Source organism: Dasypus novemcinctus, chromosome 13, assembly GCF_030445035.2.
Source record: "Dasypus novemcinctus isolate mDasNov1 chromosome 13, mDasNov1.1.hap2, whole genome shotgun sequence".
Taxonomy (NCBI): Eukaryota; Metazoa; Chordata; class Mammalia; order Cingulata; family Dasypodidae; genus Dasypus; species Dasypus novemcinctus.
In genome coordinates this window covers 99,256,283-99,283,084 of record NC_080685.1, presented here as the reverse complement: position 1 = coordinate 99,283,084, position 26,802 = coordinate 99,256,283, and the positions used below count along the sequence as shown (strand labels likewise).

Genomic DNA, 26,802 nt, shown 5'->3' with positions numbered 1-26,802 from the left:
GGGGGAAGGAAATAATTAAGATCAGAACAGAAACCAATGAAATAGAAAACAGAGAAAAATTTAGAGAAAATCAATGAAACCAAGATTTGGTTCCAAAAGATGAACAAAATTGACGAAGCTTGAAGCTAGACCAAGAACAACAGTGAGAGGAGGCAACAATCAAGATAACCAAAATACCCATCACTCCCAAAAGTTTCTTCTTCACTAATTTTAACCCGTCTTTCCCATTCTCCCCTCACCCTATTTACAAGCAATCTGCTTTCTGCCACTGTAGATTCAATGCATTTTCAGTAATTTAAAAGTAGAATCAGACAGTATGCAGTCTTTTTTTTTGGTCTGTCTTCTTTTACTCAACATAATTATCTTGAGATATATCCATGTTGTTGCATATATCCATAGTTCATTCCTTATGTATTACTGAGTAGTATTCCATTGCATGAATATACCACACTTTATCCATTTGACATATTGATGGTCATAGGTTGTTGCCAGTTTTTCGCTAGTATATATAAAATTACTAAGAATATTTGGGTACAAGTCTTTGTATGGATATACACTTTCATTTATCTAGGGAATGACTGGACCATATGCAGTCAGCATATAGTTCGATTTGGCTTTTTTATCTAAACTGACAATGTCTCCCTTTTCATTGGAGTGCTTACGGCATTTATTTTTAAGGTGAGCGATACAGTTAGGCTTACATCTATCATCTTGCTATGTGTTTTCTATTTAACCCATCTGTTCCTTGTTTTTTTAGTGCCTTTTGAATTAAGTACTTTAAATGATTCCATTTATCTCCCTTATTGAATTTTTAGGTACAACTCTTTGTTTTGTGATTTTAAAGGTTGCTTTGGAGTTTATTACTTTATTTCAAGTGTTATTACACTGTTTCACATATAGCATACATAATGTAAAACCTTACAATCTCCCCTCCCAGTCTTTGTGAGACTGTTGTCATATTTAGCTTTTAATATTATAAAATACTACTTTTGTTTTGTTTTGTTTTTAAGATTTATTTTATTTATTTCTCTCCCTTCCCCCCCCCCCCCCCAGTTGTTTGCTCTCTCTTGTGTCCATTTGCTGTGTGTTCTTCTGTGTCCACTTGTATTCTTGTTAGTGGCACCTGGAATCTGTGTCTCTTTTTGTTGTGTCATCTTGCTGCATCAGCTCTCTGTGTGTGCGGCGCCACTCCTGGGCAGCCACACTTTTTTCACGTGCGGCAGCTCTCCTTGTGGGGCACACTCCTTGCGCATGGGGCTCCCCTACATGGGGACACCCCTGCGTGCCAGGGCACTCCTTGCATGCATCAGCACTGCACATGGGCCAGCTCACTACATGGTTCAGGAGGCCCTGGGTTTGAACCCTGGCTGGACCTCCTATATGGTAGGCGAAAACTCTATCAGTTGAGCCAAATCCACTCCCCTATAGAATACTACTTAACATTACATTATATCATATTATATATTAAACCCCATACTACAGTGGCAATACTTTTGTTTAAACACTCAATCATATTTTAAAAAGATTTAAAATTTGAAAAAAAAAATTCTCTACTTACCCCCATAGTTACCATTCCTGATATTCTTCCTTCTTTACATAAACGCACATTTCCATCCAGTATCATTTTCCTTGTGCCTGATGTACCTCCTTGAACATTTCTTTTAATGTGGCTGGTGGTGAATTTTTCCAGTTTTTGTAATTCTAAACAAGTTTTTATTTTGCCTCCATTTTTTGAAAGATATTTTCATTCTTGGTTGAAAATTTGTTCCTTTTTGTACATTAAATATGCCGATCAATTGTTTCCTTGCTTGCATTGTTTCTGACAAATCCAATGTCTTTTTATCATTGTTCCTCTACATACTGAGTCTTTTTCCTCTGCTTGCTCTCAATTTTCAGATTTTCTCTATGACTGGTTTTGAGCAATTTAATTATGATGTGCCTTGGTGTCATTTTCTTCATGTCTCTCTCGCTTGAGTTTGTTGGGCATTTTGGGTCTGAGGACTGTTTTCATCAAATTTGAAATGCTTTCAGTCATCACTTCTTCAAATATTTTTCTGACTCTCCCCTCCCTTTTCAGAAGCCTCAGTTACAAATGTCTAAGTTGCCCTACAGCTCACTGATGCTCTATTAATTTTCATTTTATTCTTTTATTTATCTGTGTTTCATTTTACATATATTCTATTGTGATGGCTTCAAGTTCATTAATCTTTTCAACTGTAATATCTCATTTGCCACTGTCGCATTCTTTGTATTTTGCATCTCTAACATTGTACTTTTCATCTCTATAAGCTGAATTAGGGTCTTCTGTAAATCTTCCACATCTACTTTAACCTTATTGAACATAATGAATACAATTATAATAAATGTTTATAATAAAAATTATAACTTTAATAAGTGCTAAATGTTTTTAACATTGTCACTTCTGGATCTATTTTAACTGATTCATTTTTTTTCCCTCATTACAGGTCATGTCATGCTTCTTTATGACTGGTAATTTCTTATTGGACATTAACTGTGATGGGTAATTGCATGTATTATCTTGTCTAGGTTATGGTGTCCAGTTGTTTGGTCAAGTAAGCACTATGCTGATTGTTATTATGAGGGTATTTCATTGACGGATTTAAATAATTAGTCAGTTGATTCCCACTATGGTTGATTACATCTACAATCAACAAGAGACTGTTTCAGCAATGAGAGAAATCTCCACATCCAATAGGCTGGAGGCCTTAAAGAAAAAATTCAGGATTTGAGCAGTCAGAAAAAAGAATTTCTATCTCTACTTCAGTCGGCCCACTTCCATAGAATTCAACATAACCTTTATTAGAGTTTCCAACTTGCAGCTTCTCCTGGGGAATTAATTCAATGTCACATTCATCAGAGTTTCAGGATTGTAGCAGGCCCTACAGAATTCAGACTTGCCAATCTCCATGGTAACATTAGCCAATTCCTGTAATAAAATCTCTTAAATTATAAATATCTATATATATATGTATATCTTTCTCTGGTGAATCCTGACATATACCAACCATTGTGAATTCTGCCTTATAAGTGGTGGATATTTTTCTAATTCTTATCAACATTTTTTAACTTTGTTCTGGGATGCAGTTATGTTTCTGGGGAAAAGTTTACTTCTTTAACATCTTTGTTTTTAAGATTTGTTAGGGTGGACCTAGCGCTAATCATTATTCCAATCCACCAATGAGTCAAGACCCTTCTGAGTGTTCAATCCAATGCCCCACAATTGAAGTTTTCAAGACTACTTGTTGTGAACAGACACAATTCCTGGTCCTGTGTGAGCAGCAAATACTGTTCCCTCTAATACTTCTAGGTGGACCTTTCCTTGGCCTCTGGTAGTTTCCCCAAATGCATATGCTAATCAGTACTCTGCTGAATATTCTCCCCATCTCTACAGTTATCTCCTCTCTAGACAACACAATGGACATCAGATGTAGACAATGATCCTACACCTCTATTCTGCAAGTTCTACCTGCAAATGCTGGGTTTGGTCTTTCTGGACTTTTAGCTCCATTGCCTCACTCAGAGGTTCTGCCAGGTTTCACCTGGCTTCCTTCACCCTGCACCATGGCCTGGAAATTCTTTCAAGACTTTAAGACGAGGCAACCATAGAACTCACTACCATTTATTGTCTGATGCTCAGTGTTTTTTTTTGTTTGTTTGTTTGGTTTTTTTTAAAGATTTATTTATTTATTTAATTTCCCCCCCTCCCCTGGTTGTCTGTTCTTGGTGTCTATTTGCTGCGTCTTGTTTCTTTGTCCGCTTCTGTTGTCGTCAGCGACACGGGAAGTGTGGACGGCGCCATTCCTGGGCAGGCTGCTCTTTCTTTTCACGCTGGGCGGCTTTCCTCACGGGCGCACTCCTTGCGCGTGGGGCTCCCCCACGCGGGGGACACCCTTGCGTGGCACGGCACTCCTTGCGCGCATCAGCACTGCACATGGCCAGTTCCACACGGGTCAAGGAGGCCCGGGGTTTGAACCGCGGACCTCCCATATGGTAGACGGACGCCCTAACCACTGGGCCAAAGTCCGTTTCCCGATGCTCAGTGTTTTGAAGGCCACTATTACATATATTTTGTCTTGTTTTTTAGTTTCAGGAAGGAGGAGGAATACAGTCCCTATTACCCATCTTGGTTGGCAGTCGAAGTCCTATTTTTGATGTGGCTACTAGAAAATTTAAAATTACATGTGTATTACATTATATTCTATTGTACAACACTGTTATAGTCAGTCACTGAAGTCTTCCAATGCCGAAATTGCCTAAGGAGAGAAATGTAAAGAACCTAAGAAGGTTGAGGACCAAGCCTCAATGAATTTTAACCTTTAAAGGTCAAGTGAAGAAGGAGGATGAGCTGGCAAAGTAAATGGAGAAAGGCAAACCTAAGAATTAGAAAACCAAGAAAGTGTGGTGTCACTGAGTAAGAGAAGAGACTTGAGGAAAGTTCAGATTGTATTAAAAAGTTACTGCAGATAGCAGACATAAGTTAACTAAAGAATATTAACTAAATATAGCAGTATTGAAGGTGGATGTAAGATTAGTGACAATGAATTCATAATGATTATCAATCTCACAACCTCACAGTTGTGTGAGGTTTTTTCTAATAGCACTCAGCTGCTCAGATGTCTGTTTCTGTAAGCCAGAAATAGGGAAACTCGTGGATACCCAAAAACAAATGGTTAAATTAATTCAGGGTTGATTTTTTTTTGCCAGGTAAACATGATGGAAAGTCAGAGAAATAAGGGAAATTAAGGTTTCTGCAAAGACTGTTTTGAAATGATGGACCACAGAAACTAAGACAAATAGAGAAATGGAAGATAAGAAAGGATGTTAGAGGGAGAAGTCAACCTTCTAAAAAGTATTAATAAGTAACTTGAGAACTAGAGGATTCTGGTTAGAAACTGTTTTTTAAAAGAAAATGAATTTAGTACAAAGTAATGGCACTTTCAAAAAGTGAATGCCACTCTCACCAGTCCAATAAACTACAAGTTCCTCATTCATTTTAGGTACATGCAATGCATAGCACATAGTAGCCACCCATTAAAGTATTGTTGAACAGAACGAAACTGACTGACTAGCTCAGATTCTCTCATTCTATATTCTATTTCCTCTATCACTGGATCACTTCCATTGGAAGGTTTATTACCATGCCTTATCACATCTCTGCCTCATCATGTTTATTCCTTCTTATCTTCTTGTTACTTGGAAGGTATACTGGGTTAAGATGGGCCTTTTATCAGTGTAAGCCAGGGCACTGTTACCCTTCCAGGTACCCAGCCAACCATGTACAACAACAAATACAAATTGGGATTCTTTGTTTCTAATCTCTGCTTTTATTTATCCTGGGCACTCGGAGTCTTTGTTTTTCATTTCACTGTCCTACAGCACATTTTCCTATTGTAAAGAAAGGGTCTGGTTGCAGACTGAGGTATGGACTCATTCATAATAACTACCTATTTTATAGCATGATTTTATATATTTGTGGGCTTGCGCACACATGCACACACAATTTATAAAATGAATATTTTAATTAATCAAAGAATAATTTAAACACAATTCATAAAATACAAAAATCAATTCTGTTATCAAGTAATTATTGCTTAACTACCAAAAACAAGGCAGAGAGGACTAAAAAGTAAGAAAATGTCCTACAAACATGAAAGTGACAGTGATGTATAGAATATTTCATGAAACTCTCCAATTATTTTTTAAATGTATTGAGCACTCCCATTTCATGGCCCTATATTAAAATCACTAACTAAGAAGGGTGGCTTCGCCATAAATAAAGCCTCAAAAAATTTTTATAAAATGAAATTAAGACTATATTATCTAAATAACATAGAATTAAGCTAGAAATCAATAACAAAAACAGTAACTAGAAAAACCCCAACTTCGGGGACATTAAATATATTTATGATATACTTCTAAAGAATTCACAGATGTTGTAGGCAGAATAATGGCTCCCTAAAGATATCCACATCCTAATTCCTGGAACCTATGAATAAGTTACTTTACATGACAAAGGGACTTTGTAGATGTGATTAAGGTTAAGGATCTTGAGATAGGGCAATTAGGCTAGATTATCTGGGGGACCCAATTTAATCACATGGTCCTTAAAGTCTATTAACCTTTCCTGGCTGGGGGTCAGAGTAAGATGTGACTAAGGAAGAATGGTCAGAGAAATGCAACACTGCTGGCTTTGAACATGGAGGAAGAGGAGTACAAGCCAAGACCCTGGCTTCTGGGTAGCCCCTAAAGCTAGAAAAGACAAGGAGAGGGATTCTCCCTAGAGCCTCCAGAAAGGAACACAGCCATGATGACACCTTGATTTAGTTCAGTGGGGCTTATGTCAGACTTCTTACCTACAAAACTGTAAGATAATAAATACGTGTTGTAAGTCAGTAAGTTTGTGCTAATTTATTACAGCAGTAATAGTAAAATAAAGAAAAATCAAAACAAAATAGAAAATATATTGAATGCATAATAATGAAGATATGACATATAAAAACCTATGGAATGCAGCTAAAGCAGTACTTATTGGAAAATTTATAATTTTAAATGCATATAGAGGTAAAAAGGCTGAAAATCAAAGATGTAAGCTTCTGACACAAGAAGAAAAAAAATAGTCCTACCTAAGGAAAGCAGATGACAAGAAATAAGGAGCAAAAATTCATGAAATTTAGTAAATCTAACATATAAACATTTAATAACATACAATAAGAAAAAAACAAAGTCAAAAGTTGATTCTTTTTTAGATTAATAAAACTGAGTAGTCCCTAATATGACTCGTAAAAAAAAAAAAAGAGAAAAAATAACAAATTACCAGTATCTGGAAAGTTCCAACAAGAATCAAAAAGATAACAGAAAAATAATTCTACAAACAATTATTTGACAATTTGTATGAAATGAATGGACAAATTCCCCCCACTATATGACTTAACCAATACTGTATATTACAAATGGGTGAAGACCATGATGTCAGCAATCTACTTTTAAACTCATCCCCCCAAAATACATATATATATGAAAAATGAAGCCTTATAAACATAAAATATGAACAAATATTAGCAAGCAAATACAATGATATATAAAAAGGATAATACAGCACAACCAAGTGAAGTGTAGTTCACGAATGCAAAGGTCATTGACAATTCAGAAAACAATCTGTAGAGTTTCAGGTCTGGAGAACATGGGCAGTCACCCAATTTCAAACCGTCCTACAAAAACTCTCAAAAAAAAAAAAGGCAAACAAGAGAAAATAAAACCTCATAAGACCCATCCCTTCATTATTACTAGGAGATAAAGAATATCATGACCCTCAGATTATCTGTAAATAGGGACATAAAACAAATTACAACAAAACTTTCAGGGTTACCTCCAGAAAGAGAAAATCCAACTAAATGTGAAAATACTAAATACAGCTGAGACTTAATAGTTCAAAGGAGAGACTATGAGCAAGGGGCTTGAAAGTGAGCAGAATCTAAAGTGAGAGCCTTAGTAAAATATTTCTTCTGGGGAAGAATCAGATGCATAGAAAAGTGATGTCACCTCTCAAAGACCTGGCAGTGAAAAGAGAAGGGGAAAAAAGGAAATAAGAAGAGAAAGGCAAGAATCCTAAAGAAACAAAAGAGAAACAAGACAGATCAACCCCTTGCCTCGCCATCACCCATAAGAGAAACTGCACAGAAGATGGCAGAACCAACAAAAGGATACTTGTTAACCAGGAGCCCTGCCCAGGCAAGGAATGGAAATAGAAAAAAGCAGACCTCATCAGAATAGTAAATAGCAAATCAAAACCACTTCCAAGGATGGCTGTAATGTAATATATATATATATTGACTTGACAATAAACACATTCACAGTAAACCAAAACCTAAGAGAAGTCTATGCCAGCAGACCTGCTCTAAAAGAAATGCCAAAGAAAGTTCTTAAGACTAAAAGTAAAGGATAGCAGGGGGAAACATGGAATTTCAGGAGGCTTATTTAAAATATATTGTTGAAAATAAAAATTATAACTTGAATTGATGGGTTTTTTCCCCAAAGACAGAGGTTTATCAATTGTGCAAGAAATGAAACACTGTGCACTCATAGTCCAAAACTGCCTCCCTGATCTTCAGATATTCTAATATTTTATAACACCTGGGTGCTAATGAATAAATGGCATGGAGATGAATACAGGTTCCTTCATTAATAAACATTAAGGAACTGAACAGGATGGAGGGCTGGGAGGTAGCAAACCAGAGACAGTCACAAGGAATTAGGATAGGGGTATATATTTATATACAGAACAAAGGAAAGACAGTTACAAGGTCTTTCATACTGATATTAAACAGAGGTGGGTGGACTGGTTACCCTGATGGGGTTTTTAATGTAATGTATATGTAACTGGAAAAACAAAAAATAATAAAAAGGTAGACCTAAATCCAAACATATCAACAATTAGAAGTAAATAGCAGAAACACTAACAGATATCTGCACACTGATATTCAGAGCGGCATTATTCACGATTGCCAAAAGCTGGAAACAGCCCAGGTGTCCATCAACTGATGAATGGATAAACAAATTGTGGTGTATACACACGACAGAATATTATTCATCTATAAGAAGAAATGAAGTCGTGAAGCCTATGACAACATGGAAGAACGTGGAAGAAGAATGAAGCAATCCAGACACAAAAGACAAATACTATACGACTGCACTATTATGAACTAAATATACTGTATAAACGCATGGAGTTAGTAATTAGAATATAGGTCACCAGAAAACAGAAGGAAGGTAGAGAAGGAAAGCTGAGGGTTAATCTGTACAGAACTGCTAAAAAGGTTGTTTGTAAATCTTTGGAAATGAATAGGAATGGTGAAAGCATTTCACGTGTTTCTAACTAACGAGCTATTATGTAAGTATGACAGTGGTTGAAAGGGAAAGTCTAAGGTCATGTATATTACTAGGAGGAAAGTTAAAAACTCTAACATGGGTCTGTATAAGATAGTAAAACCTCGTGTAAAACACAAATATGGGTGATACTGCATATATAAGACTGTTCTTATAAAATACAAATACAAATATACTAGAGAGAAGGAAAAAGAATAGCAGCTATGTATGGCAGGGGAAGCAGAGAGAGATTGAAGTGATGAGTTTTGTTTGTTGTTTATTATTATTGAAGCAATGAAAGTGCTCTAAGAATAACTGAAGTGATGAATGTACAAATATGTGATAACACTGAATACCACTGATTTTATACTTTGGATAGACTTACGCTTTATTGATATGCATCAATAAAATTGGGGGGGGGAAAGTAAATGGCTTAAAACAGGGGTTGGCAAACTTTTTCTGTAAAGGATTAGACAGTAAATATTTCAGGCTTTGTGGGCCAATAGACAAACTCAAGGATATTATGTAGGTATTTAAATAAGAAGACTGAAAAGAAATTTCCAAAAACTGTTATTGATGATATTCAAATTATAATAATGATACCGGAGTACAATTTTTTAAAAGAGAAGCCTATTAATGAGAGGAATGGAATTCTTTTTGTAGTGATAGTATTTCACTTAATTGGAGTTCAAAGAAAAACTGATGTTTCCTATCATCAAAATTGATTGAAAATGTTCGTCTCCTAATGTTTTTAAGTAATGAGTTTTTATGTCTCTCATTTGTGAAAGTGTATTTTCACAGACAGTATTACCAAATACTGATATCAATAAGGACATGATTTTAATTGAGCATATTTATCACTTAGAGGGCATTTATAAAATTCTAATATTCATGGTATTTGCTTTCTTGGTATTTCATTACATTGCAGATTAACCACTTGCAATTGATGAGCTCCTTACCTGAATAATTAAACATGGGTATCTCCATTGTATTAACATCAGAAATTTTTAAAATACTCATCTGAACTCAGAAAATGTATCAAATGTAAATTTGTGTGGAAATGGAAACTCATTTCTTGTTTTAAGTTGTGACAAGACAGGAAACATAGGAAGCAGATTGACATTACTTGTGAATCAAAGTTTGTAAATCAAATGACCTTAACCACAATATAATCCTATAAATGTGGCTTTACCTTTTAAGTTTAGGTGGAATTCATTAAGAAGCATAATCAAGTCTGCAAGAAAGCTTATTTCCAAAGACATTCAATGTTAGATTACGGTTGTAGGCAGTTCTTCTCATTTGGAAAAATTTCAATCTCAGCCCTGAGCTCAAATTATTGCAATAAATTTTACCACTTAATCCATTAAATTGCTATCAGGTATAGCAAGTCAGGATATTCAGATTATATTTCTGATAAAAATTCATGGATGTGACAATGGTGAAGTACACAAGCATAAGAGTGTTGGCACTGGTTAAATAATACAAGATAGATTCAAATATTTTCTGCAAAGTACCTACACAGATATATCCAAAGAATAAATATAGGTTTTATAAACCTTAGACTTACAAACCTTACTTTTATAAATCTAAGACTTTTATAAACCTTAGACTGCCAAGTACTTTAAAAATGGAAAAAAGTAAGTCTTGATGAGGATACCAAGAAATAGGAACCCTCACATATTATGGGTGGGAATGTAGAATGGTGAAGCCACTGTGGAAAACAGTTCAGTAGTTCCTCAAAAAGTTAACACAGAATCACCATATGACTCAGTAATTCTACTTCTAGGTAGACACCGAAAAGAACTGGAAACAGGGACTTAAATATTTGTATACCAATGTTCATAGAAGCATTGACCACAACAGCCAAAAGGAAATGTTATATATCCACACAATGAAGTATTTTTCAGCCATAAAAAGGAACGGTGATCCTCTTGTGGCTTATAAGCATGATGAATAGGTATTCACGCATTTGTGTAAGACGTGCCTCTCTCAAACTTTGTTATGATGTTGGCACATTATCCATCTGACATGGAAAAAAAAAAGAGGAACGGATTTCAGATATGTGCAACAACCTGGATGAACCCTGAAGACATCATGTTGAGTGAAATACACCAGACACAAAAGGACAAATATTATATGATCTCACTGGTATGAAATAATTAGAATAAGCAAACTTGTTGAGTCAGAATCTAGAACATAGGTTACCAGGGAATAGGGAGTTAATGCTTAAAATGTACAGAGTTTCTATTTGGGATGATGGAGGAGTTTTGAAAATGTGTGGTACTAATGGTAGTGCAGCACTAATTAACAGCACAGTATTATATATTTGAATGTGGGAAATTTCAGAGTATATATATGTTACTAGAATGAAAAAAAAATTTTTTAATCTATGAGACTGTATAATACAGTGAACCCTAAGTTAAACCATGGATGACAAACAATAGTACAACTATTAAAACGTGCTTTCATCAATTGTAACAAATGAACCATAATCATGAAAGTATTAACAATAGGATGGTATATGGAACTTATAATTTATGCATAATTTTTCTGTATACCCACAACTTCTCAAATAAATGTTTAAAAAGAAAAATGCCTTTTGACATAAAAGGACAAATACTGTATGATTTCTCATATGAACTACCTAGAATAAGCAAATTCATAGAGACAGAAAGTAGAGTACAGGTTCTTGGAAATTGGGGCAATGTAGAGAAGGAGAGAAGGGGAGTTACTGTTTAATGGGTTAAGATTCTGTTTGAGGAGATGAAAAAGTTTTGGTAGTAGTTGGCAGCAGTAATAGCAAAATTTTGTGAATGAATTAATATCACTGAACTGTACATGGAAGTGGTTAAAACTGGAAATCTTGTGTTTTGTATATTTTACCATAATAAAAAATTAAAACTTAACACTTTCTCAAGTTTTGTAAATTTGCCCAAGGAAACTTTTTTCCATTCTACACATATTTCTGCAGCTGCAATACATCTCAGCAGATTCCTCTTCAGGTTGTACTTAATTAATGTTTCTCAACTTCTTTGAAAACAGTCTAACGAAGGGATTCTTTTTTTTTTTTTACCAAGATTTTACCTATTTATTTCTCCCCCCACCTCGTTGATCTGCACTTCCTGTCTGCTCTCTTTGTCTGTTCCTTGGGTACACATCTTCTTATTAGGAGGCACGAGGAACTGAACCCAGGACCGCCCATGTGGGAGAGATACGCCCAATCACTTGAGCCACCTCTGCTCCCACCAAGGGGTTCTTAACGTTTTTTGTTCCACAGACCCCTTTGCCAGTCCAGTGAAAACCACAGACCCCTTCTCAGAATTTTGCTGCAGACAGTTTATGGCACTCAACATTGAAATGTCTTTAAATTAAATTTTAGGATTATTCGAAGATATGTTTAACAACTTCCCCATAATTTCAACACCTGATAACCTAACATGGTTCAACATCTGTTCAAATGGTCATTTTTGGCAAATATTTAGAAATTCAAGCTTTCCAACGGCGTCATACAACCATCTCCACCATCCTTACCAACCTTTTTGCAGGCAGTTATCCACTGCAGTCAGAACATGCTACATCAAAATAGAAATCATACTAAGTCTACACTATACTGTGTGTTATTTAATAAATATATCTCACCCACACCAACACATCACCACAAGAATAATGTTTTTAAATGCATAAAATAAAATTACAAAGGAAATCAGCTATATAAATTGAAATACAGTTAAAGTATGATATAACACTATACATATGTCCTTTCTTAACACATTAAATAACATAATACATCAAAAATATAGGAGGGAAGCGGATGTGGCTCAAGCAATTGAGCTACCGCCCACCACATGGGAGGTCCTGGTTTCTGTTCCCAGTGCCTCCTAAAGAAGAGCAAGACAGCAAGCTGACGCAATGGGTTGGCGTGGCAATATGATGCAAAAGGATGATGAAACAAGAGACACAAGGAGGAAAATATAATGACAGCACAACAAAGAAGGGAGCAGAGGTGGCTCAAGTGATTACATGCCTCCCTCCCACATGGGAGGTCTCAGGTTCAGTTTTCTGTGCCTCCAAAAGGGAAGACAAGCACACAATCAACAGACAGTGAGTGCAAACAATGAGGGGATGGGTAAAAATAAATAAAATAATTCCTTAAAAAAAAACTGTTAATGAGATATTTCACACTCTAAAATATATATATATGAAAGTTAGATTTTATTTTTTAAAGATATGTCAATGTGCAGACTATTGATTATCTTGAATAAGAACATTAAACTGGTGTAGTATTTGACAAGGCAACATGCATATCATGTTGGACATCTAATGAAGTAGATTTTTTTCAATTCAAAACTCAAAGGCCCCTGAAATTTTTCTACAGATCCCTTGGGGGTTGGTGGACCCCTGGTTAAGAAGCACTGGTGGGGAAGAAGACTTGGCCCAGTGGTTAGGGCGTCTGCCTACCGCATGGGAGGTTCGCGGTTCAAACCCTGGGCCTCCTTGACCCGTGTGGAGCTGGCCCATGCGCAGTGCTGATGGGCGCAAGGAGTGCCCTGCCACACAGGGGTATCCCCCGCGTAGGGGAGCCCCACGCGCAAGGCGTGCGCCCCGTAAGGAGAGCCACCCAGTGCAAAAGAAAGTGCAGCCTGCCCAGGAATGGTGCCACACACATGGAGAGCTGACACAGCAAGATGACACAAGATGATGCAACAAAAAGAAACACAGATTTCCGTGCCGCTGACAACAACAGGAGCAGATAAAGAGCAAGCAGCAAATGGACACAGAGAGCAGACAACTGGGGCCGGGGGGGCGGGGGTTGGGAGAAGATAAATAAATCTTTAAAAAAAAAAAAAGAAGCACTGGTGTATTAGCCTGGTAGCTTTTGGAGAGAACTTTGATCTGTATTTGCACCTTAGTTTTCTGACAGAAAATGAATAACAGATGCAATTGAAATATTAAGCAATGAAAGTTACTTCATATAAAACAGACTTCATGGTAAATGAACATTAGCTACAATAATAGTTATCAAAATTTTGATCTCAGGAACAGCCTTTATACTCTTAAAAAGAAATAACAATTTGTTAGCCTGTAGCTAACAAAAGATTCACAGAAGCTAATTTTCATTCATACAAACTCAGCACTAACTTCAGAAATTTTTTTAAAAAACACAAAAATTTAGCAGTATCAAAAACATCTGTCAATCATTAAAAGCCAAGGAAAGGGAAGCAGACTAGGCCCATGGATAGGGCGTCTGCCTACCACATGGGAGGTCTGCGGTTCAAGCCCCGGGCCTTCTTGACCCGTGTGGAGCTGGCCCATGCGCAGTGCTGATGCGCGCCAGGAGTGCCATGCCACGCAGGGGTGTCCCCCGTGTAGGGGAGCCCCACGTGCAAGGAGTGTGCCCCGTAAGGAGAGCCGCCCAGCACAAACGAAAGTGCAGCCTGCTCAGGAATGCGCTGCACACATGGAGAGCTGACACAAGATAACGCAACAAAAAGAAACGCAGATTCCTGTGCCACTGATAAGGATAGAAGCGGTCACAGAAGAACACACAGCGAATGGACACAGAGCAGACAACGGGGAGGGAAGGGGAGAGAAATAAATTTAAAAATTTTTTTAATTTAAACAAATTTTTAAAAGCAAAGGAAGGGGAAGCGGACTTGGCTCAGTGGTTAGGGCATCCGCCTACCACATGGGAGATCCGCAGTTCAAACCCCAGTCCTCCTTGACCCGTGTGTAGCTGGCCCACGCGCAGTGCTGACGCACGCAAGGAGTGCCCTGCCACGCAGGGGTGTCCCCTGCGTAGGGGAGCCCCACGTGCAAGGAGTGCACCCCGTAAGGAGAACTGCCCAGCGCGAAAGTGCAGCCTGCCCAGTAAGAAAGTGAAGCCTGCCTAAGAATGGCGCCGCACACACGGAGAGCTGACACAGCAAGATAACGCAACAAAAAGAGACACAGATTCCCGTGCCGCTGACAACAACAGAAGTGGACAAAGAAGACGCAGCAAATAGACACAGAGAACAGAACCGGGGTGGGGGGAGGGGGAGAAAAATAAATAAATAAATCTTCAAAATAAAAAAAAAAGACAAGGAAAACCACTTAAAATTATCCCTGTTGTTTTTTAAACCTTTTACTTTGAAATAATTTTAGATTTGCAGCAACTTCCAAAACTAGTAGAGATGTCTCCCAGTTACAGCATCATTCACAATAGCCAAAAGGTGGAAGCAACATAGGATTCCATCAAAAGATGAAAGGATAAACAAATTGTAACAGATACATAAAATGAAATATTATTCAGCCCTAAAAAGGAATGAAGTTCTGATACATGCTACAACATGGATGAACCTTAAAGACATCACGTTGAATGAAATAAGCCAAACATAAAGGCACAAATATTTTATGATCTTAGTTGCATAAAATAACTAGAATATGCTAGTGGAACATTCTGGTCTTAAAGAAATATTCATTTTGTGTTTTGTCTCAACTCTCATTTTTGGGTTGGGAGTTTAAAATGGGGATGAGATGCCCCACGGAAGCATCTCTTCTGCTTAAAATGTCAAAAAAGACTTGCTGCTTCTTCATGTTTAAAAAGCTAATCTAATTAGGCAGAAAATATGTGAGAAGTAGCACCACATAGTGGAAAGCAGTCAAGATTTAGACTCAGAAAGACCTAGTTTTAAATACTGGCTCAAACTCTTACCAGTTTGGATGTCCTTGTGCAAACTGCTTAATTTGTAAGTCTTAGTTTTCTCCACCTATAAAAAGGGGGTTACAATATCTACCTACAAACGTGGCAAACCAGCAATTTTGGCACCTGGAACAAGTTATATAGAACCAGCCTCAAATCAACTCTAATTCATAATATAGCCCACAGATGGGTGTTACTAACAATGCTCACCATCTGGTAGCATCCTGTTTTAAATAATTATTCTTGCTTACTAGGTGCCAAGCTTTTAGAATCATTATATTAAATGTTTGCACCATTTAAATTTTGGTGCCCTTAGACAAAGCCCAGTGTGACCAGCCATAGTTCAGTTTATACAGTAGTTCTGAGGATTAAAAATAATGTAAGAAAAATACCTTGTACAATGACAGGTATGTAATAGATGATAAATTGTTGTTGTCATTTAAACATTTCATTTATACCTTTATGTCATCCATTTGTTACTGTAGATTATCACAACTATTCCAATAAGCCCAATAAGTTAATAATACAGATTAATCCTATCAGTCACTTCCAGCAGTATGTAAACAAGCTGGAAAATGGAAAGATGACATATACTACAACACTCTCTTCAAAGAATCAAGCTGAGTCCTTCTACCTTGACTTTTGAATTTTCTCTCTTAACTCCATGAAGACTTGAGAGCTTAGAAGAGTAGAGGGAAACTTAAATTTCAGGAGCCATTTCTAAAGTGAAGTTACTGAATAAGTGTCAGGTTCAAAAGAGAATTCAAAGTTACCACTAACAGAGTATATTTTTCTCTGCTTGGATGGCTAAGCAGAACTGCAACTATTAAGTTTTGCATCTAGTCCAGCTATGCAAATGTCATTTAAGGAAGAAAAACATCAGGCAATCTTTATCAGATCTACTAACAACCCAGGTAAACTCCTTCAAGCTAGCTAATAAATTTGCCAAACCATAAGAATCCCAACAAAAAACACTCCTTTTTAGCTCTGAAAGTAAAGATTTTTTCTCTGGATTATCAGGTATTCAGAAGTGATTATTTTATTATAAAACACACCAATGCAAACCAAGGTTACAGGTAACACTTATTATAACAAGAGTTAAATAAAAATGGCTCACAAGTACTATTAGTTACAGTAATGCTTTGCCACACTGAAGCCAACTTTCCCCAAGGATGCATCGCTCCTGTTCATAAATGTCAAATCAAGCTCAAATGCTACAGTCCCTATTTCCCCCAAATTAAAGGATAATGTCCATCTGTCCATTAGTTGGTGACTGCTATACTTTTAAATAGAATTCATGGACCAGATGCACTGCCCTGACCTTACATTTGACAGTCTAACGTAAAACCAATGGGATCAAAACAGAAGGCTTCTATGATTGTGGTTCCCATAAAAATTGATCACATTATTTTTAAGAAAACAATAAAGGACTTAAAGACAATTATTCAATTAATAACTGTATTTATGGCACATTTGTAACAAAAAAGCAATTTAGGGCAGGAATAGAATTTCTGTTTCAGAAAGACAGATATTTCTTAAATAGGAGAAATATGTTTAAATGGTAGCATTCTTTAAGATAGAGGCTTAGTATATTTGGTACCAAACTCTAATGGAGAAATAATTCACCACCATAATCAGCAAAGCAACTAATCAAATGATATATTCTTTGTTATTCCCTGATATGCATTCAAACTTTTCATTTTGAAGCAAAGATTTTTAATTTTCTGGTGCCATCAAGTGGTAATATTACAAAGTGTTCTGAGGTTAAATGGAAATAACTTTTAGACAGAAAATTATCAGACCACTGTATTTTATCTTATGTCAATTAATCACCAGTGGTGTTTTAGCACATAATTATTTGGAAAGAAAAGGAAAAAATATCAGAGCAGATTGTTTGTAACTCATTCCCATTTTAAACTTCCAGCCCAAAATGAGAGTTAAGCACAAAAAAAGCATGCCTTTAAATCAGAATGCTCCATAGCAAACAACAACAAAAAACAATGAACTATGAAACCATTCGAAAAAAAAAATTAGAATCAAAATGATTTACCAGTCAAACCATGATGACAAGTCACTTCAGAATTAGTTTATCATTTAGAAACATTAACTGTAACAAGACGACAAATAAAATTAAAGGGAAATTAATAGAATCAATTATTTGAAACTGCATTATAACAGATTCCAAATGGTTATATCACCAATTTTAGTAAGACAATAACAACCACCAAAAAAATAAACAAAAATATCCCCAGGCCTGTGAAAATAGGCAGCATATGTGAAACTGAATTTCCAGTCATGGTAAACTGGACACATTCATTTAGCTAAGCTCCCCTCTGAAACACCATTAATATAGCAATAAAAGAATTTTTTTTAAGGCTAAATCCTACAGGAGCAAAGAGATTAAAAGCAAAGATAGCAACAACAAATTTTAGAAGCTGCAAAGAAGATGGATGAGTGGTTAATGACTTGAGAAAGTCAAAAAAGCTGCCTGATTTACATGGCACTATAAAACAATCCAAAAGTTAAGGAAGTGGTGGCAATAGGTAGCCATGAAAGTGGGGGTGCAAGAGAATTGGTTAAAATCCTAATTAAGAAGCAGGTAGAAGGTCAGCTAACAGGGAGGTGAGGATGGTCAGCTACCACAACTAGGGAACCAAGAGAGTCTACAGCTGTAAGCAGGAGAATTCCATCCACCAGCCATGTGGGATCTAAGCCCCTTCTCAATTTACAGGTGGAGTGAACATCGCCATTCCAGGGTCCTCAGGATGGAGGAATAAAATATGGACTAGAGTGGACTTACTGGTATACTAGTATAGAATTATTGTGACTCTAGCAATGGAAGAAATTGTATCACTGATGTGGAGACAATGGCCACAGGAGTTGCTGAAAGCAGGGAGAGGGAAACAGAGGTGTGATATTGGGGTATTTTCAGGACTTAGAGTTGTCCTGAATGATACTACAGGGACAGATGCAGGACATTATATATCCTGCCATAACCCAGTGAATGAACTGGGGGAGAGCGTAAACTACAACATAAACTATAATCTATGCTGTGTAGCAATGCTCCAAAATGTACTCATCAAATGCAATGAATGTACCACATTAATGAAAGAAGTTGTCGACATGGGAGAAGTGGGGAGTGAGGGGAGTGGGGTATGTGGGACCCTCTTATATTTTTTAATGTAACATTTTGTGTAATCTATGTATCTTTAAAAAAAAGATTAAGTAAATAAATAAGTGAATAAATAAATAAGGGGAAAAAAGAAGCAGCAGCAGGTAGGAACCCTCCTCACCTACACCCTCTTCTACTCTATCCAGCCAGGTATGTGCCACCTCATTAAAGACTCTAGGAAAAGTGAAACAGAAGGCTTCTGGACTCTAAGACACCAGGCATAACGAGGGTGGGAAGTACCGCAGTTAAAAAAAAGTGTTAGGAGTACTGTACTTAAACAAGTGTTAGTAATACAGGAAACCATGTGTTTTGAATGGTACTGACAGGTCAAAGGCCACAGAACAACGATGAGAAGTATGATTTTCTGAAAGAAAAATCACTGCAAGAAGGTCACATCAAGCCTTTGATTATTGTATCTATACAGTCAACTGCTTTTACAAGAAAAACGACTAAAACAAAAGCTAATGCTGAAAAAAAAAAAAAAAGGTAAGCTTTACTTATAAACACTTAGCTACATTCAGCTCTACATGTCCCCATATCTCTGTTAATTATCTAAGGATTACTGCGACTAACAAAAGACAGAATAGTAACCAAATCCAAGGGCCTTTTACACTCAGTTTAAAAGCCCGTTTCATTTTTGTCTCTTCAGGCCATCAAGGGTAAACATGCTAGAAAACAGTGCTGAGAGAGCTGAAGGCTGTGAATGGTGAACACTGGAGCCAAGCCAGAAGAAACAGATTACATTCATGGAAGACACTTGGAGACTTGTTGATTAAAAAATAGTAATAAACACTGTTTTTACAGATTAACTGATCAAAGTAAAGAGTTAAAAAAAAACTTCTGATACTGTCTTAAACCTCATGTAACTAAACGTAAATGTCCATATAGGTCATTTAAGCATGTCATTTCTTTCACTTTTTCAATATTGTTTCTATATAGGATTATATAGAAGATACAATTACATAGATTTTTTTTCCAGATAGCAACATAAGAAAATGCCAAGACACATTAATATAGATAAAATTGTACCTTGAACACCTTCTAGGAGTAAATCAACTCCCTTCCTATAAAAATCAGAAGCAGCTTCATAATCTTCTTCCTCTTCCTTTTTTAAAGCCAGCTTTATTAATTCTCCTGCTTTCTCCAAATAATCTTTCTTGCCAAACTTGGGTTTTAAACTGCCAGGAAAGAGCGTACGACTTTCCCGTTGTTCTTCTGCTTTATTCTGGTCACTGTCAGAAGCAACAGCCCCTAGTGCTGACGAATCCGAAGAAAGATTGAGACCAAAAGTTCTAAGAGGAGAGTTTTGATTGGAAGCCATTCCATCATCTAACTCAGCAAGAGAATCCACATCAACAGTAAGAGATATCAGATCACTGTCACTGGAGAAGCCTAGAAATATGATCACAATAGTAAAGAGATATTAAATTGAGAATTAGTCAAAATAATACAAATCAGGCTGACTAATTTTTTTAATACTAACCAATTCAGTGATGAAAGTTATAATTTACTGGTGGAAGTCCATGTCTAGCAACTTGTTTCAACTTAGTTCATTAATTTTTGCCTTCTCTATAGCTCTGGAATATAATCTACTTGCCTTATTTCAAACTAAAACTGAAGACATCTTTATCTAGCCTTATGGTCAAAAAGAATCTTAACCATAAGATCTTATAAATGTTTATAAAAAGTTGTTGTTATATATTCAGTTGCTGTAAACAACAGCATTATGATAAAGGAAAACAAGTATAAGCTTTGGAGAACAACAAAAAAGCTTGAATTCAGCTCAAAATCTTTACTGTGTAGCCAACAGCAAGTTTACTTAATATTACTCTATCTCACACAGGGCTTTGAACAAAGAACAGAGTTAATGCATATAAAGCATAACAGACATCATTAAATTGTAACTACTGTGGTAAAACAACTACAGAATAATTGTACAACTATTATCACCTTCACAGGTGTACTTTTAGGGAAGCAACCTTATCTGGAAGATGTATGATATTTAGTTTTCTAAAGGGCTGAATTTTTAGAAATTTTCATTGCTGCAGTCTCCTCCACAAGCTTCTGGAGAGAACTTTGATCTGTATTTGCATCTTAGTTTTCTGACAGAAAATGAATAACAGATGCATTTGAAATATTAAGCAATGAAAATTACTTCATATAAAACTGACTTCATGGTAAATGAACATGAGCTACAATAATAGTTATCAAAATTTTGATCTCAGGAACCCCCTTTATACTCTTAAAAAGAAATATTAATTCATCTTAAAATAAAAATTATATATAAACATAATTCTATGAAAAATTATATTTTCCAAAACAAAATTATTTAGTGAGAAGTGCCACTGCTTTGTTTTTGCAAATCCCGTAATATAACTGCAAATATAAATTATAAAATTTACAATCTGTGGCTTAATAAAAGATGGATAGAATCTCATCTCACCTTCTGTACTCAATCTGTTACCGTGTGTGGTACTGGCTGAAGGATATGAAGAAAAGGTCAACTAGATAAATAATTGAAAAGGGGATGAGTATTTTAGTAACCCTTTCAGATAACTGTGGATATTTTTCTTTCATACTACACCAAACTCAACGAGTGGCAGTTTTTTAAAACTTAGTTGCAATATGGAATACAAATTCCTATCAAAGAAAATTTCATACTCTGCCATGTTAAAATCATTTATCTTTCTTGCACTTTGAAAGGATCTTTACCCATTTATAAATTTTTATCACACAGTGATCATTTTGAAAATACTGGTTCCCTCAGATATGCAGACCTTGCAAATACTGACACATTTCATTATACAATATGACCATCAATCTCATAAGAAAATTGTTTAAGTAACATGAAACTGCCAAGCCAAAAGGAGAAGACAGAAGTTTACCAAAATGCTAATTTACCAAAAGCTTCAATTTTACCACTGGGAACAACTATTGCAGCTGTTTTCACTGAAAGTTTCATTTACTATTTAGAAAATATATGCCAAGCACCCAAATCTGAATAACAGTAGTTTGTCAGTCAGCTCATCTGTCAGTCATTCTTTGTGTGTGTGCGTGTGTGATAACACATACAAAACATAACATTAACCATTTTAACCACCTTCAGCATACAATTCACATCAGTCTCTCTAGTCAAAATACTGCTCCATGAAAAAAGCAGGTAGTTCAGCTCATGGCTCAAATAACTATGCCTGCACTTGTCCTCAAAACAACCCTGGCAATTCAGAAACGCTTTATGCATTCTTCACATTTCATCACGCAGAAAATAAAAAGACATATACTAGAGTTTCTGTTTGGAGTGATGGAAAAGTTTTGGAAATGGATAGTGGTGATGGTAGCACAACATTCTACATGTAATTAACTCTACTGAATTATACATTTGAATATGATTAAAAGGGGAAATTTTAAGGTCTATATATGTTACTAGAATAAAAATTTTAAAAAACAAACCATAAGTACAAGATAAACAGTGAACACTAGAGCAAATAATGGACTATAGTTAACAGTATAATTATAATACTGCTTCTACAACTGTCACAAAGGTAGCACCCTAATATAAAGTGTTAATGGTAAGAGAAAAACAGTGTTAATGACAAGGAAAACTGTGTGAAAGGAATATATGGGAACTATACTCTCTGAATGATATTTTTGTAAACATACAACATCTTTAATTTAAAAAAAAAAAAGATATGTACTGAAAGGTTAAGATTTAATAGAAGAAATAATTCTTAAGTGAAGTTAGCACTGGTTTTATTAAAAGTATGTGCAATGATTACTGGTACAATTTGTCATGATTCATGCTGAGGCACACTGTTTTACACAATCAGTGGAAAGGTCAACACAGGGAAAGAGCCAAATAATGTCCTAGAATTATTTTCAAAATAGTTTCCACCTTGGATCTGCAAAGGGGTCAGGGGTGCCCAGGGAGGTATGAAGATCACACTTTGAGAGCCACTGATTGATATCATTAAATAAAATGATGATAGGGGTATGCAGAAAATAGGTTTGGGGACAAAACTGAGATCATTACATTAAATAATGATTGCCAAGCTTCTCAGGAAAGAAAATACATTGAGAGAATGATTTCTTCAAAACACATACCAAGTCAAAATTAAAGGGAGATTGGACAATACAATTCTAGATCAGAAGTCAGCACATTTTTTTTCTATTAAGGTCCACAGAGCAAATATTTCAGCAATTGCAGGCCACATAGTCTGCACAACTACTAAGCTCTGCTGGTGTAGCATAAAATCAGTCATAATAAATATATAAAAGCATGAGTACAGCTGCGTTCCAATAAAACTTGTGACACTGAAGTATAAATTTCTTATAATTTTAGCATGTCACAAAATATTACTTTTCTTTTGATTTTTTCAGCCACTTAAAACATAAGCCCTCTGGTGAAGTTGTTAGTGTAGGGAACTCCAAGACAGTCCTTCCACCAAAAAAACTATTAAACAGGCTAAAACTATTAAACTGTCTGAAACAGCAAATTTGAAACTCCAGAGGCTAGAAGAACATTGTACAGCATCCAGGAAAGGGGGGGAGGAAGAGGATGGTAAATTACAGTAAAGAACTCCAGACAGGCTCCCTCCACACAGCAGCTACTGGCACCCATCCTCCACTCTTGCAGCAGGCTGCTGCGAGGTCCAGTCCTGGCTAGCAATTGGTAACAGTAAGGGACATAAAAATCCTCTTCCCCAAGAACAGTGATGTGCATGGCAAATCACCAATCACAACTTTTGATCAGCGAATTTGAATCATGAGTTCCAACACTGAGGACAACCATTGTATCAACCCTCCCAAGACAGAAGCAGAGACAGTGGAGATTTAAAGACACAGGGCTTCTTCAGGGATGCAAGGCAAAGTGAGCTAAAGGGCTGTACTTACAGGGCAGGCCAGGAAAGCTCAATGTAAGGGAGCCACTGGAGAAGTGTCTGGCCCCTTTCTAACCCACTCCACAGGGAACTTTGGAACTGGTCTGCATCCCCTTCATGGGACTCTGGTCTTGTTTTGGCTGGGAAAGACTGCCATGGAAAAGTCCTGCTAGGGGTTCCCCACTTCCTAGAATTTGCCCTCCAGGCAAAAGTAGCATGAGACAACAAAAGGAACATAAAAAAACTATAGAAGCAGAAAGTCTGGGACAAAGGTCTGCCAACTTCAGATACCAGGAAAAGGGAGGTTTGTCCTTGGAAAACAGAGAAGACAACCAAATTCTGTAAACTGGGGAACTCCAAAACAACTAGCAATAGCCCAGGACAAGACAGAGGCTCAGTAAGACAGAAAAAACTTCATAAACTGCATTTGCCTTCGGCAGACCTTCCTGGTAGAAGGACTGAAGCTAAAGAAAACCTCTATCTTATCAGAGATTGACACTTGGTTATGAAATCAGTAGACAGACATACGAAGGAGTATATACCAGAGTTAACATTTTAGAATACTAAAATGTACAGTATGCAACAAAAGAGACCCAGACAAAGAAACAGAAGATGATGGCCAATCTAAAGGAAGGATAAAAATATAGAAAACACCAGGGAAAAAGACAAGATTATGGACATACAAAACAAAGCCTTTTTAAAAAATGATCTTAAAAATGTTTAATGAGATGAAAGAGGTATAGGGAAAGAATTACAAGATATCAGGAAAACAAGGAATGACTAATATGAGACTCTAAGCAAAAAGATAAAAAATTTTAAAAAGGACCAAACAGAACTACTAAAGCTGAAAACCACAGCCACTGAAATGAAAAATTCCAAGGAGGGTTTCAAGAGCAGTATGGAGCTGGTAGAAGAAAGAATCAGTGAACTTAGAAATGTCAAACTTGAAATGAGCCACTCTGAAGAGCAGAAAGAAAAATGAAACATTAAAAGCCAAAACAGCCTAAGACAGCCATGGGACACTATCAAGCATACCAGCATATTCATTAGAGAAGTCCTAGAAGGAGAAGAAAGAAAGAAAGAAAGAAAAAAAGAAAGAAAGAGGCAAAAGGAATAGTCAAAGATATAATAAAAGAGAATTTTGTAAACTAAGCAAAAGATGCAAATATGCACATCCAAGAAGTTCAGAGAACACCAAATAGGATAAGCAAGAAGAAAAATACACCCTGTCATGTATTGATTACACTATCTCATCTAAAATACAAGAATTCTGAAACCTGCAAGAGAAAAGCAAAGTGTTACATACAGGGGTATCCCAATAAACTGAGTGCCAAATTCTCATCAGAAATCATAGAAGTGAGAAGGCAGTGAGTTGAAATAAAGTGCTAAAAGAAAACAACTGCCAGCCAAGAACTGTATAACCAGCAAAGATTCTCTTTCAAAAATAATGCAGAGATTAAGATATTCTCAGAAAAACAAAAGCTGAGGGAGTACATCACCACTGGGCTTGCCCAATCAATGCTAAAGGGAGTTCTTGAGACTGAAATGAAAGGGCACTAGACAGTGGTTCACAATAACATAAAGAAATAAAGACCTGCAGTAAAAGTAATAATTTGGATAATTATAAATGCCAGTATTGTACTTTTGGTATGTAACTCCACATCTTATTTCCTACAGGTGCTAAAAATGCAAAGGCATAAAAAGTAATGATAAATCTATATTTTTCAATATACAATGTACCAAGATATAAGTGGTAAAAAGTACCCAAAAAATGATGAGAAAACAGAAGGGTATATGAGAAGTATATGTGCATGCTACTTAAGTTAAGGTGGTAACAAACCAAACTGTTATATACTGAGGATATTAAATTTAACGCTCTGGGGAAACGGACTTTGGCCCAGTGGTTAGGGCATCCGTCTACCACATGGGAGGTCCGCGGTTCAAGCCCTGGGCCTCCTTGACCCGTGTGGAGCTGACCCATGCGCAGTGCTGATGCGCGCAAGGAGTGCCCTGCCACACAGGGGTATCCCCCGCGTAGGGGAGCCCCACGCGCAAGGAGTGCACCCATAAGGAGAGCCGCCCAGCGCGAAGGAGGGAGCAGCCTGCCGAGGAATGGCGCCGCCCACACTTCCCGTGCCGCTGACGACAACAGAAGCGGACAGAGAAACAAGACGCAGCAAAAAGACACAGAAAACAGACAACCGGGGGAGGGGAGGGGAATTAAATAAATAAAAATAAATCTTTAAAAAAAAAAAAAATTTAACCCTCTGATACCCAAATGGAAAACAGACAAAAAATATATCCATATAGAAATGAGAAAGCACTCAATATGGGACAACACAAGAAAGCAAATAAATATTAAAAAAAGGCTTTAATGAAAGATAGGGACAAAAAATACAAGATTTACAAGGACTATTGGCAAAAGATAGACCTATATTATCATTATCATTAGTGACTTTAAATGTAAATGGATTAAACTCTCCAGTCAAAAGGCAGAGATTGGCAGACTGGATTAAAAAGCATGACCCCTACGATAGGCTGTCTTCAAGAGACTCACCTTAAAGTCAAAGATAACAGTAGTTTGATGGTGAAAGGATGGAAAATATATACCATGCAAGCAGTAACCAAAAGAAGCTAGGCTGGCTATAGAATTAATAATATCAGACACAATATTAAGTCAAAAGCAGTTAAGAGGGACAAAGATGGTCATTACATACTAATAAAGGGGACAATTCAACAGGAAAATGTTACAATTATAAATTTATTTCCACCTAACAGCAGAGCCCCAAAATATATTGCTGAGACCAGCTCAGCAATAGGTTTGCACGAAGGGAAGGCAATGCAGAACTGAAGAAATAAAAGGACAGAAAGAAAGACAGGAGAGGAAAAAAAGATGGGACCAGGGAACTCACAGCTTCTGAAATTGAGTCTCAACCCTAGTTTCCACATCTTATTTATTTAGGAACTAACAAGCAGCTGTTTGTTATTTACTATAATAAGGGACAGGTGCAACATTTACAATAATAAGGTACAGGTCATACAAAGTTCAAATGCCTCCTCAGGCAAACATTTTTTCATGCTGAAGGTCCAGAGTTCCTAAGCTGGCACTCTTCGTCTGCGTTAGGGAAATGTTTCAACTTCAAACCAAGTTCCTTACTATTTTCCCACAACAATTTCCCCTTTTTGTT

The 26,802-nt window shown here is 36.5% G+C and overlaps 1 protein-coding gene and 1 non-coding gene across 14 annotated transcripts in view; one reads left to right on the top strand and one right to left on the bottom strand.

Moving 5' to 3' along the window:
- RPS6KC1 (ribosomal protein S6 kinase C1) overlaps window positions 1-26,802 on the bottom strand; it is a 237,492-nt gene that overhangs the window by 104,526 nt on the left and 106,164 nt on the right. For 8 of the 13 annotated variants that reach the window (XM_058275189.2, XM_058275192.2, XM_058275191.2 and 5 more), the window contains one exon: window positions 19,767-20,129. The exons of 2 other annotated variants lie outside the window; for them this stretch is intronic. In XM_058275189.2, the coding sequence (XP_058131172.1) occupies window positions 19,767-20,129 (363 nt within the window). Of the gene's footprint in view, window positions 1-19,766; window positions 20,130-21,180; window positions 21,242-26,802 lie in introns of all 13 variants that reach the window. 3 more of the 13 variants (XM_071207729.1, XM_071207724.1, XM_071207728.1) reach the window with 1 other exon arrangement.
- LOC111767220 (small nucleolar RNA U13) lies at window positions 10,809-10,912 on the top strand. Its single transcript, XR_002799099.1, has one exon. It is a non-coding gene; the product is annotated as a small nucleolar RNA U13 (small nucleolar RNA).